The sequence below is a fragment of the Pogona vitticeps genome, chromosome 7, assembly GCF_051106095.1.
Source record: "Pogona vitticeps strain Pit_001003342236 chromosome 7, PviZW2.1, whole genome shotgun sequence".
NCBI lineage: Eukaryota > Metazoa > Chordata > Lepidosauria > Squamata > Agamidae > Pogona > Pogona vitticeps.
The window spans coordinates 31316497-31337040 of NC_135789.1; the positions used below are offsets into that span (position 1 = coordinate 31316497).

Sequence of the window (20544 nt, forward strand, 5' to 3'; positions counted from 1 at the left end):
TAAACTTCAGTGGTCTAAATTCATCCGCTAGTCTCAAATGCACCAGACCCAATGAATCAATGGGTCTGCATAAGTGGATTTGTGTAACTGTGATTCACACCATTCAGCAACTGATTCAGTGGGTCTGTTCTACATGGGACTACAAACTGTATTACAAGGGGAATTGCAAGTAAATAATTGTTTGTACTGTAACTAGTTACCAGCAACTTCTATTACAGCTTTCTGCTTTAATTACAGCTCCCTTGAAGGGAGTGGCTGATGGCTACATACACTGGAAATAATTTGTTCATAATTTTAATTTAACAAGGGACAGTGATCTGAATGTGGTCACTATAACCAGTGCATCACACTTAGTAGATAGGCAATATTCTATTTTTTTATTTAAAAAAAGTTCAAACTTGCCTGCATATTTTCTGAAGTGTAGCAGGCACTAGAAGAAAACTGATGTTAGAAGAATATGCAACAACAACAAAAACCATCTGGCCCATGGTAAAAACATGCAATACTGTATTCTATTTTTTATAAAAAGTTGTAATTTGCCTATTTTAAAATTTAAAAGGTGTTCTTCTAGCCTCATTCTAGTAATCTTTACATTTCACCAGTTGTAACAAAAGCTATTAATTAGGGCTAAAAGCCTTCATTGATTAGCCACTGTAATGAATCAGATCAATTAGTTAATGGCAGATTAAAATGTGGAGTTCTAATTATGTCTTATTAAGAGCTGCCCTCTTGCTAACAGACTTTTATGCTGTAAACTAGGGATGAGCTATTTTCTGGTAGCCAGGAGGTGCCAAAAACACTTGGCAGAGATACTGATGTAGAGACACTTAATTTGGATACCTTTTTAACTTGCTACTTCTTTCTTTTACATCTTGGCAGTATTTTTTCAACTTTCATCTCTACAACTCAGAGCACTTGAAGCATACATCTGGTTCATACATAAAAAGCACTAAATATCTCCATGTATTTTTCTACTCAAGAACATGACCATATGAAGAACAGGTTACTTATATGCAGCCCTAGAGCAATAAACATTGATTGCAGGCACTCATCATGAGATTCCACACAAAAATACCCCGAAGAAAGAGTTTAAAAACGCAGGATGCTCTGTTGAGCTATATCAATAAACAAGTTCTGGCAGTCTTCCTCTCCACTGTCAAACTAATGGACCCAAATTCCTTTGAAAATTAACTACATCGAGACACTTTGCACTGCAATAGGCATAGCTCACAACAATATGTTGATGATCTGATCAACATAAACTCAGGGGGGTGCTACTGTCAGATAAGGACAGGCCTGCCTTATCTTGAAAGGCAAGGTTGCTACCCTACTAATTAAAAAAGTCAAGATTTTCTGCTGCTAACAAAGTTGACAGTGTAACAGTTGACTCATGGTCCTTTGTACAGTAATTGAATCACCATTTCATGGTTAAGCTTATTGCATGCTGCAGTCACTCATGTTGTATGTTTAGATAAATGTAATTAATTTAAATTGTGTTGCTGGGAAAACCCAGTCTCCCCTTCCTCTGCTTATTGTGAAGACTGCAGCTAAACTTTGAAGGAACTGAGAACTAGGAGTGAGTGGGGTAGCCGATGATGGCGTCCTAGATCCCAACATTTCACCCCATTACATTCTTTATCCTCTCACATTCTCCTCTGATCCCTAAAGTTGTCAAACATTTGTTTGGGTGGGGAGCCTATCGATGCATCAGGGTCATAGGAAAAACTCTGTTTCCTTGAGTTACTTTCCTATACTCTTACCCGATTAAAAGCATACAGTAAGTGCTCTGTCCTCTACTTAAGATGACACTCCTATAACCCAGTGCCCATTCATCTTCCCTGAACCATTATTGCCCATTCTATGGCTCTCTGCAGCATCATGAAGCTAACTTTTCAAAGGAAATACCTGACATGGAATAGCCCGGGTGAAGAAAATGACAAACTTTCATAAATCACAGCTGCGTCTGTCCTCTAATAATGTGTGACCGATACCAAAAGGTGTTATTCTCTTCCTTTTGGTGGGATTCACAGAGAGATTCTGAAGAAGGCACTGCAATCAAGCATAATTAGAAATAAGGGCTGGGTCAAGGTTGCTTCGACCTGCGTTTCAGTGTGACGGTCAGAAAGGGGAAAACCCGGGGGCCATGCTAATCCTGTCACTGCCATTTCATTTTTTAAATTTAAAAATATGGAACACTTCACAGGTTTATGGGTTACCTCTGCATAGGGCCATCTTTTGTAAAATTCAGAGTCAGAACAGTACTGAGAGTACTGTTGCCATTCACAACAGGCACCCTGGATTATATTCCAGTTCTCCAGGGCAAGAATAGCGAATCTGTGGCCCTTCAAATGCCACAGGACTTTAGATTCCATTGGCACGGCATGCCCAGTGGTTGAGGATAATGGGAACTGCAGTCCAGACAGAACATGGAGGATCACAGGCTCCCTGTTTCTACTAGAGTACAACATCCTAGTAAAACTGGGAGGCTTACAATTGTGGTTGTTATATCTTAAAAACCAGAAATGTTGGTCTAGAAACAAGTTGGACAAACTCCTACATGAACAACTCTGGCTCTGTATCATTTACAGAAATTAACAAAAACAAATTATACAAGCCGATGATCTCAGAACAGTGTCAAGACATTTCGTGGGTTGTACAAACACAACTGAATACAGAATGGAGTAGAGGGGCTGCAGTGGCAGTGAAAAAAAAATACAGCCTTGAACTGATTTGAGGAAAGGGAGGTAGGATATAAATGCAGTCATGGCTTCCCCCTCTTCAGATGACACTTGGTATTCCCTCATTCACTCGAAAACATCGCAAGCCAGCCCTGGCGTGTTGGAACCCTTCCTGCTTTTTCAGCTGAGTGGAACCCTGGACGTCTGCCCAAAGACCTACTCATGGCACCACAAAAGGGTGTCCCAACACATATCCTGTTCATTGCCCCTCTTTTATTCAGCTCTTTTTATCAAGTAGTTACGAAAGGGATGGACTTACAATGCCTTTGCAGAACAAGAACAAGAGATTCCCATCTTCATGATCATGAAGGACAATTGTTGGTTCTTGAGGCCGACCAAGGTCCATAGGCACCTGGGTAGGGTGATGGCAAGGGCCACTTTTAATTCCTCTTTAGAAACTGTCCATCCTCCCACTCTGGAAGTTTTTGCCTGCATGTCATCAGACACCACCATCTGCCTGTGGCAACTGTTCCACAAGCAGATGTCACTCTGCCAGAGAACAATTATTCTTCCCCCCTGCTCCGCAGCGAGCACAACAAGAATCCCACCAAATTATGCTAATCTGTACGTCCTATTTCTCATGGTGAAACAGCACCTGGCGTCCTCTCAGAAAGTCACTACCCCGTGTAGGAATTAATTTCCGCTTCCTACGAGAAATGCAACATTCCTTGAGAATTACAGAAATGGCTTAAGCATCTCAATCTTCTTGAAGCAATTGTTATATAACTCTGGGTCAACCTTCTGCAGGATGTTCTGAATGAGAAAAGCTATCTAAAGACTGTTTCTGGACCAAAAGAAAATCCAACAAGTATAGTTAATTGTTTTTAATTATAGTTATTATTTATAAATCTTCCTGAAGTATTCCAGGCACAGTGCGGTTACCAAAAATTACAGGGACTTTGGGCTAACCATCTAGAAGAGTCCGGCTGGCCCTCTGTCCAGGATGCTTGAGCTGTGGATTTCCTGCTTTTGCAGAGGTTTAGATTCAACCCTTTGAAGTCGACGAGTCAAAGACATCAAGAAGGATTTCTTATTTCCAATTATTTAACAACCACGACAGTAAAATCACACCTAAACTGTATTGCATGAACAAAAAATACTGTACCTTGGCACAGCCCATGGTGGATTTGTATGTGGAAAGACTGCATGATAGTTGTTCTCTCCCAATGTTCAAAATGATTATCTAGACACAGGATTCCTTAAGTGAAGCGTGTGTGTCCCACATTCCATCTGCTGGATCTCAGAATTCTAATAAACAACCGTTGATCGCACAGTCTGCCAACCCGAATGAGTGGCAGCGCAACAGAACGGACTCTGTTCACATCTCCACCAGCTGCAGCCGGGTGGAAGGACTATGTAGGATACTGAGGATAAGATAACCAACTATCAGAGAAGGTTTAGTTCACATGCTTTGCTTCGAGAAAAGCTGTGGATGCAAATCCTTGATGTTTCCAGTGAGAATGATCTTAGCAACCAAACGCTGGGAAATATTTCTGATGACATCTTGGAAAACCATTGGGACTTGGAGTTTTGAGAAGATAAAGAGGCTTAAGATGTTATATTAAAAACAACAATTTTTAAAATTGCAATTCATGTTTTTAGAGATTAGCAAATTACTTTTTAGTCATTTCCCCTCAAGCACCCTCCGTTACTATGTATTTTATGAATATCAACACGGGGCAATCTCAACTCTCTAGAGGGCAAAATCTACATCAGTGTTGATATGAAAAGATGTATTTCGTAACACAGCTGTAGATAAACAGAGAATACTGTATGTTTGTCTTTTCTGGAAGCTAGAATCTGAACAGGATACCTCTGCAGGAGTAGTGAAATATTGGTCAACACGAGTACTTGAAGAAGTAATAAACTGGACTTCTTTCAAGTTTGTGTATATTCATCTGAAGAAGCACGTGCAAGAAACGGGGGAAAGAAACACAAACTTTGGGATAACCAAAATGTTATGCGTCTCGCCTGGTTTCCAACAGAGGAGCCAAGGAAGTGTGGCTCCCCCAAAGATGAAAACTGACCAACAATCTTTGTGTTCTCTCCCCCCACCCCCAATTAACCTTTGCTGTACAGAGTTGTCAACACAACCTAATAAAATTCTAGCTATAATCTCATTATGGCCACAAGAAAACATTTCTTTTGTTATTCTAATTTCAAGCAGCAAAGATCCTTGTCGGCTTCATTTTTCTCACTTCCATGGGTTGGTTTCTCAGAGTGTTAATTGGTGCTCTTGGTGTTGCCCGTTATCAAGTCAGAGGAAAGACTGGATAATCTAATTTACTGCAGAAAAAATGAGGTTACTCCTGTGTTTCAAAAGGTGCACCTCCCTCCATTTGCTAAGGAAAGACTTTTGGTTATACAGTACAGGGAGGGCAGATAAAATAGGAACTCTTTCTCCTGGGAAGGCTAAGAAGAGGTTCTCCTCGACTTTCCTAAGAACATATTTCATTCATAAAAGAGAGCTGCTGCTTCTTCCTTTTACAATGGCCAGATATACTAGGCCCTAGTAACTAGGGCAACTCATAAAAAAATGCGGTACTATGCTATTTTCTCTCATTCCCTATTTCTGCTCTCTGAATTAATTCTTTCAGTATAATGATTTCAGATGAGAACAGTTAAATAGCTGGTTGCTGTTGTTGTTTTACGTAGCTGCAAACGTTCATGCCACGGTGACCCATTCATACATGTGGAACCAGGTCAAACTACTCTGTACATATCTGTGGTAAAGAGATTCTCAACAAATCTAATACCTTTGGCAGTCCTTTCTTTCCATCTCTGGTTCAAGAGGTGTAATCTTGTTCCCCTTTTAAAAATACAGTATATATTACTGCCAGAATCCTTTCCTGTATGATGACCGGAATCTTTTACCATTGGGGATGCTTGTTGGGATATCTGGAACTGAAACCCAACCCACACAGAGAGCTAAGGTTCTCCTCCATTTCTGCTCTAGAGCTTTCGCTTAGAATACAGCAGCTTTCAATATAATCCCTTCAGCGTCTGAAAATCCACCTATATGAATGACACAATCTGCTCCTACTTTCAGAAGAAAAAATGTAAAGGACAAAAACACTCCTCAGTCACATTCACAATTGCCCACACACTTTGTTTTCCATTTACAGGTGGGTTATTATTTATTTGAAATGTTAAAAGCACACTGTATCCTGACTCTCTTACTCTGTTTATTCGATTTTTTTTTTTAAAAGTCTAACATGACCCAGATGCCAGCACTTATTTCCTACATAAATGTCTCACTACATACAATTGTTTGAAATGTCAAATGCTGCTAATGTTCTTGCTGCTTCTTTCCTGAACCCTGCGCGGCCCTGCTTTTGACTGTAAAACTTTCAGTCCTAATTCAGCCTTGTCACAAAAGTGCTCGGATATATATTTTTTAACGAGGCAAACTCTTTTGTACGAGTAGCACCTTAATGTGTCTTGTGCCTTTTTGTGGACCGCGACAATGTTTGCCAGATGGAAGCCCTACTACAGCACGTGATGATAAACTCCCCTTCACAAAAGGTCATGACAAAGCCTGTTATTCTTTGAAGTACCACAACATTCTTTGTTGGTTTGGCTTCAAAAGATTAACACAACTACTGCCTCATTTTCTAAATTAAATTAATTTCACAGAATCATGCAGTTGGAGAATACTTGAGTTGGAAGGGGCCTACAAGCCCACCGAACCCAACTCCTTGCTCAATACAGGAATCCAAATGAAAGCAGATCTGACAGAAGGTCGTCCAATGTTGTCTTGAAGGCCTCCAACATTGGAGTGCTCACCACCTCCCGAGGTCACTGGTTCCATCGTCATACTGCTCTAATAGTTAGGAAGTTTTTCCAGATAGTCCGCGGAAATCTGACTTGCTGTAGTCTGAGCCCATGATTACATGCCTTGTACTCTGGGGTGATCAAGAACAGATCTTCTTTTCTCAGGGCTAAACATGTCCACTTCTTTCAGTCTTTCCTCCTAGAGCTTGGTTTCCTGCCCCCTGATCATCCTTGTTGCTGCTCTGAACTTGCTTCAGTTTGTTGGCATTCCTCTTCAAGTGCGGTGTCCAGAAATGGAACAGTACTCTAGATGAGGCCTGACCAGCGCTGACTAGAGAGTGACTAGTATCTTGCAAGATTTGGAGACTATACTTCTGTTAATGCAGCTTAAAATAGCACTTGCTTTTTTTTGCAGCCACATCACACTCTGTTAAGCTCATATTCAGCTTGTGATCTACAATTCCAAGATCCTTCTCACTCACAATATTACTCAGTCAGGTATCCCCCATCTTGTAACTGTGCACTTGTAACTGGTGTAGAACTTTTGCACTTATCCCTGTTAAATTTCATTCTGTTGTTTACAGCCCAGTCCTTGAGACTATCAAGATCTATTTAAATTTTGTTCCTGTCTTCCTAGATATTAGCTCATCATTTCGTCATTTAGTCGTGTCCGACTCTTCGTGACCCCATGGACCAGAGCACGCCAGGCCCTCCTGTCTTCCACTGCCGAGATATTAGCTACTCTACCCAATTTTGTGTCAGCCGCAAATTTGATAATCATGATTTAAATCAATTAGATTTTTTTAAAAAATCATTGATTTTTATCCTCCCTGCATGTGGTCACACAAAAGTCCCCACCCCAGCCCCAGGCGTCCCTCCCATCATCTCTCAAATCAGTCTGGAGTGCCACTACCTTTAGATGTGCTTCTTTCAATGAAACAATCCTATCTTTCTTTTCCCTGCAACTCACTACACTTCCTTCCATCAACAGCTGAGGGGATCTGCATCTCCCATTTTAAAAGAGCAGCTTTTGGAAGAAAAAAGGGAGGGGGAAAAAAAACCAGAACGCAGTGTTCAGGCAACAGCTGATTTACCACCTCTAGAACAATGGCTCATTTCTCAGCTTGTGGTGCTCCAGTTTACATCACTGAGAGGGTTTTGTGCTTGCATCTAGGGCTGGCAAAATGCTGGGGACATTTCTGCTCTGTATCGATGCCAAAGTTGCCTCTTTCCTCCAATTCTCAGAATTGTTTTCTTTTACTGAGGCCTGTATGTTTTCTACTAAACCTCACTGAACAATCCTAAATCATATGCTTCAGTGATGCCCTGGATGTTTTTGTTTTTGCTTTCTGGTTTATCCGTCTGTTGAAAAGACTCTCCTAGAAAGGATGGAGGCTCTCAATCGGTTACCTGGGGAATGCTTCAGGCATACAAAACTTTTCCCAAAAGAGAGACTAAATAGATGATGACTGAACATAGGGTTGGGGAGACACTGACTAGCATATTAACATGAAGTGCCTCAACCTTCCTGCAGGAACAGCCCCTGTAGAAAGAAACCTCATGGCGAAGGTTCTCAAATTATTGAGTATCCCTAAACTAAGAATAATGCAAGTCTGTGAGCAACGCACTTAACTGTAGACAGCGGGGGCAACCCTACCATCAGATAGGTTTCTTATAGCTGAACGACAGTGTCATAAACACCTATATGTTCTGGGTCCCCCTGCTCTCTCAGGCATGGTAGAGGAAGGACCCTATTCTACTAGCTGTGCTGAGGTAAAATTCAACTGCTAGTCCAATCAGTTTTGGTACCTGGATTGGAGAAGACACATTATCTTATCCTTCTGCTCAGACAGAAAAGAATCTGGGGCTGATCCTGTACTTGGGCAAGCTGACTTGGCAACCCAACACAAAAGAAAGAGACATGAATCTTGTAAGTCTCATCCAATGGCTAGTTCTAGTGAAAACAAACATAATCAAATGATGAACAATAAGTCAACACTTGTGTAAATCCCACATATTCAATGGGTCCACTCTGGGTAGGAGTAGCAGCTAGATTGAAGGCCATATAGACACTGTGAGGTCTATGATGGAAGAAGTGGAAAAGTAAAAAAAAATCCACAGAAAGGAGTATAGGCAGAAAACATTCAAGAGATAATACCATGCTGAGCAGCCTTGGGTTTATGAATAAATCTACAAATAGTTGGTTAGTAAGAAGGTTGTACCTACTCTATCTCATGCTGAGGATTCTGTGAATCTTAAAGAAATAGCTACATCTGCATATCTTGTGAAGAGATAAATCTGCTGTCAGAACCGTAAAATCTATTTTTCATGGTTTCTCTGGCTTTCCAGCTATAATTGTTGAAGACAGGGAGTTATGTCCAACGAAGCATTTCATTCTAAAGCAAGTCAACTAGGAATTCCTCTTGGAAGGCTCCTTATGCAGTATTTCATTCCCAGCATGAAGCTTTAACTGAAACTGACTCAAGAACACAACAAGACATATACTGTACATTGAAGGCGAAGGGAAGTTGGGAAAACCCACAAATAAGCAAAAGGTTCACCACAAAATGCATCATACATATTCTTCCTAGTTCTGTGAGTCAATGGTGATATAGCAACAATACTGCTTTAGGAGACAAATATTATAATTTAAGGGTTCCTTATTTAATGCAATATTAAGACATTACTAAAAATAAATAAACTAGGAATAGCTTATATGATGCCCACCACAATGCAGAAGATGTGGCACCCTTACAGAATTGAATTTAACAGAAATCTGCCAACTACCTTAAGTGGTCAGAGCCTGCTATAAATTAACAACACAAATACAGTTATTGGCTAAAATCTACGAATGTAAAGTTGTGCTGCAGAAATCTGATGATGTCATCAGATGTAGATGTATTTTAATAATAAAAAAATTCCCTACACACACACACAGAGAGAGAGAGAGAGAGAGAGAGAGAGAGAGAGAGAGAGAGAGTTCCCTTGGGTCCTGGGAAAGCTTTGGAGACAGTGGGACAGAGTCAGGAATTCTGAAATAGAGAGGAAGACAGCTGTGTGTATCACATCCTGAGCTTCTTCTAAACAAGCTTCAGATACAAACGTAACTGACAAAATAAAGAAATACACACAATCCTGTTCATGATTTCTTATTTCCAAGTGCACATATAACTGCAGCTTAAGTCCTTTGAATTCTGCCACACTGCAGAAAAGCCATCACAGAAAGAAAATTTCAATTCTGGAGAATTGGCAGGGAATCCATAAGCTACCCAAACTGATGGCCTATCGCACTCAGAAATCACACTGCCAGGTCTTGAAAAGATATTGACAAACTCTGTTATTAGTTGCCTGTAGCAATGTTTTCCATTAAGTACAAATATAAACAGAGTTAATACACAATCCAGTTAACTGACTTAACTTCAGCATTAATTATTGAAATAACCAAGGGCACTCCCTTCCTTCTGTAAGCATCATATAACACTATTGCCTGTTTCTCTACAGAGCAGCCTATTAAAAATTATTTTAATAAGTGCATTTTTCTTTGTTATGAAGAGATTAAAATTGTCTAGTTACCGAAGACATTTGTATTCATTTTATTACACAGACACAGTGGTGGCCTTTATATCCGAGTAGATTTTTAGACAAAGGTTGGAGAAAGGCAAACAAATGAACAAAAACCCTAGAGCTAATGTTTAATCATGCAACCTGTGATCACCACAAAAAGCTATTCATTTCATTCCTAGGCATATCTTATACAAGACTTTTATTCAGGACAGTAGCCTGAAAGGCAAAGAAAAAGTTGGAAGACAGGTTCAGCCTACAAGGATATTGCTTTTTTCTCAGTCTTTTCATTATGTAAATGAACTGCAGGGTATGTTGGAGCCCTTTTATCTAAAATATAGTTGTATGCTCAGTGCCCTGATTTATACAACCAAGTTTTACGATGTCTCTTGTGTCTGGCTGATTTTTAAGAGAGACTATGCTGAATGCCCAGGCTCACGATTTTGCTACTTCTGTTTACAGTGATATCTATAAGATGGGAGGAAAATTCTCCACCCTGTCGAGCTGCTTTTGCCTTTATCAATAATCAGTGATGAAGATAAGAGATTATTTAAAAGCCAGGAAGGTTTAACATGGAAATGGACTCTGATTTGCAATCCTAGGAGTTTTCGTATAGCACAAGAGATCTGATTTACAGACCTGAAAGATTTTGTGTGCACAGAGGCAAAAGGGCCCGTTTTACATCTTGTTGTACCTATCTTGCTTTGGCCTTATCCCGTTGGTCTTGATCTTGTCCTGTTCTCCTCTGCCCCTTCTCCAAAGAAACTATTCCAAACTGGAATTTCTCTTTTGGACAAATAACATTTCCCCATTCAGTTGTACAGTATAGAAGGCATTTCAGAGATGAATAAGGAATGGTGGACATTTTATTTAAAAGGTAATTTAGGTGATGAATATGCTTTCTCATACTCGAAGCACTTCCTTCTAAACAGTATTGCTGCAAGCACTGCATACGTTGTGATGCAAGGAAGGGCCACTTTATTAGAAGAATGTACATACAACTACTCATTTCTGAAAATCTTGAAATGGCTTACAGCAGGGGTCTTAAACATGCAGCCCGGGGGCCATTTGCGGCCCCCCAGATGATAGTTTGTGGCCCTCGCCTTGCCTGCCCCCCCAAAGCGCCCACACATCCTCTGCTGTCAAAAGTTAAAAAAAAAGCCTTGCCTCGCTCGCCGGCTCTCTCCCAAGACAGCACCTCTTGTACCCTCCATCCAGAACTGCAGCCTGCCAGCCAGCCCACCTGTCTGCCGGCTAAGGAAACTCCTGGGCGGCTTCCTTGGGCTCTTACTCCGCTTGGCGGAAAATCTGATGCGGTCCAGCCTGACTCTGTCTCTAGCGGCTCCCAGGTAAATTGAGTTTAAAACCCCTGGCTTACAGTGAAGATTTGCTAGCAGTCTGAGGGCCACATTCTGATTACAATGGCTAGGCTTTTTATTGCTGACAACTTTATTCTCAAAAATAAAAAATTTAAAAGGTAAGGAGATGTGAGAGAAAGGCAAAGTTATCAAGTCTATCAGCAACCTGTTTGGGTTGTTAAGTATCTTCTCCAACCCTGAACAGAAGAGGGTGTAGAACATTTAGACCAGGAAAAGCTATCACTTATGAATGGCCAAGAATGTGTTAAATGAAGCAGAAAGAGGATTCTACTTAAATATTTTTAAAAACCCATCTCATTTCAAGTAGTTGGGAATGTTGCCCTGGGATTTGGGAAATACAAATTTAATTCTCCTCTCAGCTACTCAATACACTGGGTGATCATGAGTGACTTGTTCTGTCTCTGTCTCAGTTCACCTGGCCTACCTTATAAGGTTGTTGTGATGATAAAATACAGAGAAAGAGAGCCACGTATGCCCACCTTGGTGCTTTACACTAGAGTAAGGAGAGAATAACATGTAAATAGTAAATAAGTAATAATATGCATAAGTTACACTTCAGTTAATAGGATATAAATAAATAAATAAATAAATAAATAAATAAATAAATAAATAAATAAATAAATAAATAAGCAAGCAAGCAAGCAAGCAAGCAAGCAAGCAAGCAAGCCACTTCCTAGCTCTCCAGTTGATGTAAATCAATTCAGCATGAGCGAAGTAATCTTCCAAATGGGCTTTCTCCCTTTACTCCTAACTGGAACTGTAAAGCCAAGGTGACATAAATGTAATACAGAAACGGAATTTGTATGGACTGGAGGATTAATGAAAATGAACCCCGTTCTCAGGAGTATTGTAACAGCAGGCTGGTTAACACACTTCAGAAGTAAAGCTAACATTTATTTTTACAAGCTGCTCTGCAATGCTCTCACCAAGTTGAGTAGTTAAGTAGTTTATGCTAAAACTCATGAGCATTTGGATATGGTGAAATAAAGAAACCTACAGCACAGATATTTTGCATTTATCCACTCAGCTCATTCCTGCCTTCCCCCTAGTCACTGTGGTTATGCAACTTTTTCAGGGAAAGGTAACCAATCCTTGATTCCAGCAATAGGAGGGAAGAAGATACTGACTCCTAGGCAATTTAAGTATCTTCTTAAACTTAAAAGACAGCTGATGTGATGCAGTGGTTCGAGTGAGGGGGTGGGAACTTGGAGATCTGATACTGATCCCTTGTTGAGCCATAATATCCTGAGCCAGTCACCCTTTATTTCAGCTTCCAGGTTGACGCCAGGAGAAATGGGGATGAACAGACCGTTTTTTGGTCAAACTACTTTTCATAGGAATAGGGGTACTGATTAGCAAGATTTTTTTAAAATTTCTAGACATTTCCCCCTTTCTCTAAAGCTATCAATGTAGAGTACTGGGTGCAAAGCAAATCCAATATAAGCTGTTTGTGTAATGTGTCAGAACTTCCATTCTCTCTTTCTTTGGCAGTGGAGTAACACATTTTATAATTATCAGCTCAGTGATACAACACGCTTCCTCGCACCGCTGTGCGTATTCTCACAGGTTCACTTCTCTCCTTCAGCAGCATTGGTTTTAAAAGGTGTCTTCTGATGGTAAAGCCACCAACAACCATTCTGATTTCCAGTCTAGCAGGTTTCCAAAGATTTTATTTGGTTGTTGTCGCCCCCCCCCCCCGGCCTGGGAATAGATTCCACCTGCCTCCTGCTTTGTGCTCTTAGGTCTTTTGTGAAGCACTTTTGTTTGGCTGGGTATATATGGAATTTGTAGCTACTGCAACTGGTAATTAAAAATACCCCTAGAGCCTGGCATGCAAACACACCAGCACATATAGAAAACAGACGTCCCATCCCCAGCCGTGCCAATGGCATGTATAGCTGGAATCCTGAATTCATGTATCTAACGAAGAAGGCGACCATATGCATAAGCTCACAAGATAATGTATTTTTTAGTCAGTAAGATCGCCATAATCGGATTCCTCTCTTGTTTTTGCTGCAAGAGACCAACACTGTTACTGCTTTGGAAACGATTATGATGGAACAGCAGCTCCTCCTGGGGATTTCTCTCTCACACATAAACTGCTCTTTTTTTCCTTCTCCTTTTCTACTTAACAGACAGCCGTGAAATACTCCTACTTTTAGGAGAAGTCTGAAGGGGGGGGCTTCCCCCTTTCCGCATTAGCCAAGCTGCCTTGAGGACCACAGCCATGTTTCACTCCCATTTATCTCTTAGGAAGGAAAAGAGCGGGGTGGGTGGGTGGGAGAGTCTGAAGAGGAGAAGGCGCCCCCTCCCCCAGCAGACTAAGACTTGGGCGTCTCCCAAGTCACCTCGTCCCTAGTCTTTTAAGGTGACTCATAACCCCCTCCCTGCACACATCCACATAGCCCCCCCCCCGACTCCTACAGTTGCATAATCTCTTCCAGTACTGTAGTATCCTCACCTTCTGCTAAATCTTCCACAGCGTCATCGCCGGATCCAGGACAATCTTCCACCTTCTATCAGTCCCCCTGTTAAGACTAGCCACCCTGCATCCTTGAACAGAGAGACTCAGTGACTGGAAAACTGCAAAAAGGGGGGGGGGGGAGCGAGACGCATGGGTTCTGCAGGCAGTGCCGGTGCCCTGGTCATATTTATAGCTGTTTATATTGTTGTTGTTTTTAAGGGAGGAAAAAATCAAGAGATAAAGCCTGCTCCGTATTCTCACCACCCCATTTCGGATTAATTCCCCTCCCTGCCCAGGTCAAGTCAAAACTCACATCATGTCCTCTCTTAACCACCTCTCCTCATCCCCATGCATGGGGTCACCCATTCTCCATCTGTCTCTGACCTTAACATGTCCCCTGAAAGGGTAATGCTTTTCCTCTCCCTTTTGCGACACACCAATTGCTTCTGTTACACAAGCCTCCTTGAGTTTTTGCACCAGCGCCCTGATTGTCTCACAGATTTCAGGATAGCACTCGAACCTAAAACGCTGCCTTTGACTGCATTAGACTGTCGGTCCATCTCAAGCTGTACAGCCCACACCGAGTGGCCTCAATGCTTTGGGAACCTTTCCTAGCACATCCACCTGGGGAACTCCACCTGGTAGTGCTTGCATGCCTACAAAGCAGGTGCTCTGCTCCTGAATTACAGCAAAGTAAGATTCTAGTTCTTACAGCCTTGAATAAACAACTGATATAAACAGGTACATAATGAACAGATTCTACGGAGTCAGATTGTTGGTTAAGCCAGGTCAAGACTGTTGACAATGACTGGCAGCGTCCTTCCAGACAGAATTTTGTCCTAGTATGTCCTGAAGACAGCCAGGGGGATGAATCTGGGAACATTTGGATGCAAAGCACATCACTGCTCAAATACTGGATTGAGGACCCGTGAGCGTCTGTTTGCTGCCACTGTTCAGTTACAAAGCAGGCAACAATAGCACCTCTGAGCTGGCCAAAATATCCCTCCTCAGCCACTATAATTCTTTTTTCTCCTGTTCATCATTTACTTCCCATAGCCCAAAAATGGGCAAAACTAGAATTATATCTGAAATAAAACTGCAGGAAAAGCATACCACAGAGTAAGCTTAATCTCTTCCCTACACCCACCCACAAAGGTGGCATGCTTCAAGGTGGGATTGTACAATGTGTGAATGTGTGTGCAAAGAAAAAATAACATCAACCACTGGGTGGGAGGGGGCAAAGAGAAAAGAAGCATGACACTCAACACGTGCCCAGGATCACCCTTCTTTAATATCCCTGTGCCTATGTTTAACCCAAGAGAGGACCACCCCCTAGGCTGAGAGACCAGCTCTAACTAAATCCTCTTGGTTCTCTGCATATATTCCTTTCCTTTTGAAATTAAAAATTGCAACAGCAACTTAAATGTACTTGTAAACCTCTCTCTGATGCAAAAAGCTTGCCTTTTATGGGGAGGGGCAGCACTTCAGACATGCTTAAAGTCACTTTACTCTTATGCACATTTCAGCACTGAACAGGGGAGGTCAATATCTTTTCAATGTAAGATTCCAGTGGAGACTGATCACTACTAGCCCTATGCAGGATGGCAAAGGTGTGCATGCTACACAGCCTATCCTGCATCATCTAAGCTAGCTTGTTGCCATCCACCACACAAACACACATAAACACAGCAGGGGGTGGTTTGGTGTATTTGCAGTGTCTAATATTCAGCTATCAGCCTGGTTAACTTCTCTACATGTAATGAGAAGGTGCTGCTGCTTTTACCTCAGGCAGCAAAATGGTCTAGCCTTAGGACTGATAAAATCCCATACACACGCTAGGGGGTGGAAAAAACCATGATTCCAGGAGAATGTCTCAGATGAACCAGGCTGGGATTCAAGCTCACCTGGAAATCACCCAAGCTGAAGTCTTAGCTACGGAAATCTAAACAGAGATAGATTTGAGGGGTGGGTGGGTGTGTTGGGGAGGGGGGGAAATGACACTCTGCCTACATAGCAACACATCCCCTTCCTTATTTGAAACCATGCACATGACAGACCTTCACTAGAGAAACACTTCCAGAAATAAGACTCCGGGACTCTGGGTAAAATTAAGCTCTGCACGAAGCCCACGTGAAAATCCCCGATTTCTAAAACATGGATTCACTAAAGCTAAATGAGACACACTTTAACACAGATTTTTTTTTCTTCTGGAGGCCCAGAGACTGGGGGAGGAGAAAGAGAAGAAAGAAGGATGGGAAAAAAATGGATAGGCTAGTATACGCATCCAGAAACACCTTCTCTTTTGTTATCTGCCAAAGGAGGAGGTTTTCAGGAACAAGATTCCAGAGTCAGATGGGAGGCTAGTGATACGTGCCTTAGGTACTTTTCCTCATCTTTGTACTCCTAGGTTGAGCCAGGAGAGTATCTTTTGAAAGGAAGAGGTTCAGAAGGACTACAAAGCAGCAGGTATACTTTTTACATTATCAGAGTATCTTTTCCTCTTATCTAAACACATCACAGATGGACAAGGAAGGAAGGAAGGATCTCTGCCCTATTTTATTTTCTCTGTACCTGTTTAGAAGCCCTTTTTCCTTATGGACAATCTATATAACTGAGGACAGAACGGGCAAGGGCCATGGTTTGGTGCCCATTCTGGCAAGGTAGTCCTGGACTGTAAGGGTAATCTGAAAATGTAATCATTAATCAGTCTAAGTCCCAAGAATGATGGGAGCAAAGAGAAAGAGAGAGAGGTAGGTTCTGTAAGTTTCGCACGCTATTTTTAAACAGTCCTTTTATTACGCAGTGGATCACACATGAGCCCTATTTATTTCTTTAAATCCTTGAACTGAAAACAAATAAAACTATTTTAGGACAGAAATCGAAAACATGGAAAATAAATAAAATAAAATTTACAAAATTGCAAGGTCTCCCATTTCCCCACAGAAACTGGACAAGCAGATAAATACATGTATTTGAGCAGAGGAGAAAAAGGTGTCTCTTGCACCAGATGAAACGCCCCCCCCCCGGGGGGAGGGGAGGAGATCCAGGAAACCTTACACTAAATAAAACTAGCTAGACCTTCAGGTGCCTGAAGCCGCTTGGCTTTTCCCCCCTTTTTCACCCCTTTTCCCCTGCAACAGACTCCGTCCCAGGGCTTCCCGCCGGCGGGTGAGGGAAATCCTGGTGCCTTCTGAAATAAGCACCCTGCTAAAACTATTAATAGGCGTGGGTAGTGGATGACTAGGATGATGATAACAATGCAGCACCAGCAGCACCAGCAATCATCATCATCATCACAGCAATACACAACCCACTTTAACGTCGGCTGGATTTCTTTAGCTCCTTGAACCGTCGTGTATATTTTACCGTTTTTTTATTTCTTGTCTGCTCGCTTATTGTCGGACCATTTGATGCCGGATCCTACCGACCCGACTCTCTTTTCTATGGAAGAGAAAGGGGGGAAAAAACATGCCGGGTGCCCCCCCCCAGAAAAAAAGAGGCTCCGAAGTTGGAAGGGGATCGTGGCGAGCTTTGGCTAGAACTGTCTTGTCAGGGCAAGAAGGTCCCCCGCGCCTGGTTGGGGAAACCCGGCCGGTATGACTGAAGATGATGGACCCTTTCTTTTTCTCCCCTTCCTTCCTTCAGCCTTTCTCTCTCTCCCCCCCCCCCCCCCACACACACAGACACACACACACACCCCCTCTTTTTCCCTTCCCTTCCTACTCACTACTTGTAGAGCTGCTGGAGGCACAGGTCCAGGCACTCTCCTTCCACCTCCTCCTCCGTGATGTGCTCCGAGAGGGGCCGCGGCAGGGCCGGCAAGGGCGGCAGGAGGAGGGGAGCCGGCCCTCCGACCGCGGCCCGAGGGGAAGAGGGCTCCTCCTCGGGCTGGGCTTCCCCGCCGCCGTCCCCCTCCGGAGGGGAGCCCTCGCCCGCCGCCGCCGCCGCCGCCTCGCCGTCCCTTTGCCCGCCGGCATCCCCGCCGCCCGCCGCCGCGTCGTCTTCTTCCGCCTCTTCCTCCTCCTCCGGCGGCGGCTCTCCTCCTCCTCCGTCTCCCCTCAGGGGTCCTCCTTCCTCCTCCTCTTCATCATCATCATCCGCGGGCTCTTCTCCTTCGCCTTCCCCTCCGCCTTCTGCCCCTCCACCGGCGGCGGCAGAGGCAGAAGGGGGCGTCGGCAGCGTCGGTGGCTCGGCTCCGAACGGCCCGCGGAACTCGCCCAGGAAGAGCTCCAGGAACCGCCGGTAGGTCCGCTCCTCAAGGCTGCAGGGGCCGCCCGCGGCCATCGCTTCGCATGCCCGGAGAACGAGAGGAGCGGCGGCGGCGGCGGCGGCGGCGAGCGAGGAGGAGGAGGAGGAGGCGGCGGCGGCAGCTCCTTCTTCTTCTTCCCTCAGCGCCCGCCCGCCTGCCCGCTTCCCTCCTGCCTGCCCGTCCGCCGCGCGCGTGCGCGCTCGCTCGCGAACCAGCCACAGAGTCCCCCCCCTTCGTCCTCCACGACCCCCCCCTTCCACACCTCCCTCCGCTTCGCTCGTTCACTCACTCCGGGCCAATGGCCCCCGCCACAGGCATGCGCAGAACGGACGGAGAGTGGGCGGGGAGGGGGGGACAGAGAGGGAGTGTTGGCCGAGGCGCGCCCCCGACGCTCGCTTATCCGCCCGTTCGCGCGCGCGACCCCCCTTCCCTTTCTTACCTGAGGGGAAAGAAAGGCGCTTTCCCGCCCTCCGCACCTTCGAGGAAGGGCGCTCTGAGGGGAGAAATAAATGCGCCCCCTCAAGGGGGGGGGAGGGGACTTTTTCCCTTCTTAATTTAGCCCTTAATAACGGCCATAACGGAACACCGTTTTAGGGCTTCTCTCCCGCATGAAAGACGCCTCGATTGAGGGGTCTAGATAGGGCAGAGGGGAGTCACTTTTACTGTATTCTCTCTCTCTCTCTAATCAATAATCTATAAAATCAAATTAAGCAACATACAGCTTAATTGATTATATTTATAAGTCAGGAAAACTACAAGAGGCATGAAAAGAAACAAGTCTCAACGTCTGGCTCCTTTCCCCAGAGAGCGTTTCTTGTGGCTTAAGAGGATGGCCTTACTCCCCCACCACCATCAAGCAGTGCTAAAGGCAGCCAGCTCCCTGGAAGCTGAAGAGCCACCACAACTATTCTGCACCAAAAAAAAAAAAAAACCACCCTCAGCCCTCCTCCTCTGGAGTCCCCTCATTTTATTCCTCACAGCGGCCACCAGCATTTGTAGACGAAGATACTTAAAGGTTTACCCCTCATCTGCAAGGTGGGATGATGTGGTGGTGCCTCTCCACCCACTTCCCTCCACCCCCGCTTCTCATGACAATCCTGTGAGGTCGGTTGGAGACAGGGAGGGATTGCTGCCAGCTGTCAAGGTCAAAAGATCTGTTCTTTGGCCTTCCATGATGCCTCTTGGAAGGCTTTCCCATCCCACTCTCGAATTCTTGGCCTACAAAAGGGACATTTAGTCCCCACAGCTAATAGGCACCATTCCGGCTGTGCTGCCACCTCCCATCCACTGGCCCTGGAGGCATCTTGCTCGCTTTGCCTAACAGTCCAGCCGGCCCTGTGCATATTCGCCTTCTGTTTCCTTATGTGACCACAAACTGTACAAAATTGTGCGAGGAAACACACAACTATAAGATTAGAACAGTTTGCATTTCGTAGAACACAATTCTCTTTAGAAACATTTCTCGTATCATAATTCTCTATAGAAAAAAAAAGTCACACCATTCTTTCTAAGAAATGTTCCGTACTTATTCTCTGAATTCATAAACCATTTCAAAGCAATATGATGCCAGGTCTATATTGACAATTAACAGTAGTTTTATGCCTTTAATTTATATCATATACTGTACTGTATTCTGCTCCTGGAGCTCAGGTGTCCTTGCTACAAACTGCATCTGTGGCCAGGAACGCAACCAGCACCTTATTAACAAGAAGCAATTTACCACCAAGACTTATGAGATTTCCTGTAAGCAAGTGTTAATAAATAGGATTCTAGACCCTATTTTAAGAGCCAAGAAGGAAGAGGCACTGTAACAACAATAATGATTTGTCTAATCTGGAACTCCTGAAGAGGCCACCCCCACAAATTTGATGAGGTAATAGAGAAAATGAGGATAACAAGGAATGAACCAAGCTTGATCCAACACATGTAGGATGTGAAGTAAAGGACATTCCCATTCCAGAGCAGAATGCTTAAATTATTAACCTGCTATATCCTAGATCAAATCAAGTCTGAACTATCTCAGGAAACAAAATGTTGATCCCACACTCGTCACACTTTGACCATGGCAGGATTCTCTGGAAAAGACAACAATGCTGGAAAAGGTGAGAACCAGCTGTATATTGAGATCCTATATAGCAGGGATGCAATGCATGCCCCCCCATCATAGAAGGTACATTACCTCTCCCAGATGGATATTTTAAACAATTCATTTTAAATGTGGTGCTGGAGGAGAGCTTTGTGGATACCCTGGATTGCCAGAAAGAGGAACAATTGGGTGCTACAGCAAGTATCTCTGGAGGCAAAAATGTTGAAATGGAGGCTGTCCTGCTTTGGGCATATCATGAGAAGGCCCAAAAAGACCATAATGCTAGTAAAAGT

At 43.6% G+C, this 20544-nt stretch overlaps 1 protein-coding gene across 1 annotated transcript in view; it reads right to left on the minus strand.

Moving 5' to 3' along the window:
- PPM1E (protein phosphatase, Mg2+/Mn2+ dependent 1E) overlaps positions 1–18410 on the minus strand; it is a 71396-nt gene extending 52986 nt beyond the window's left edge. Inside the window, exon 1 of the mRNA XM_072978578.2 lies at positions 17644–18410. Coding sequence (XP_072834679.2) covers positions 17644–18200 — 557 coding nt within the window. The 5' untranslated portion in view covers positions 18201–18410. The remainder of the gene's footprint in view (positions 1–17643) is intronic.
- Between the last annotated feature and the right edge of the window lie 2134 nt (positions 18411–20544).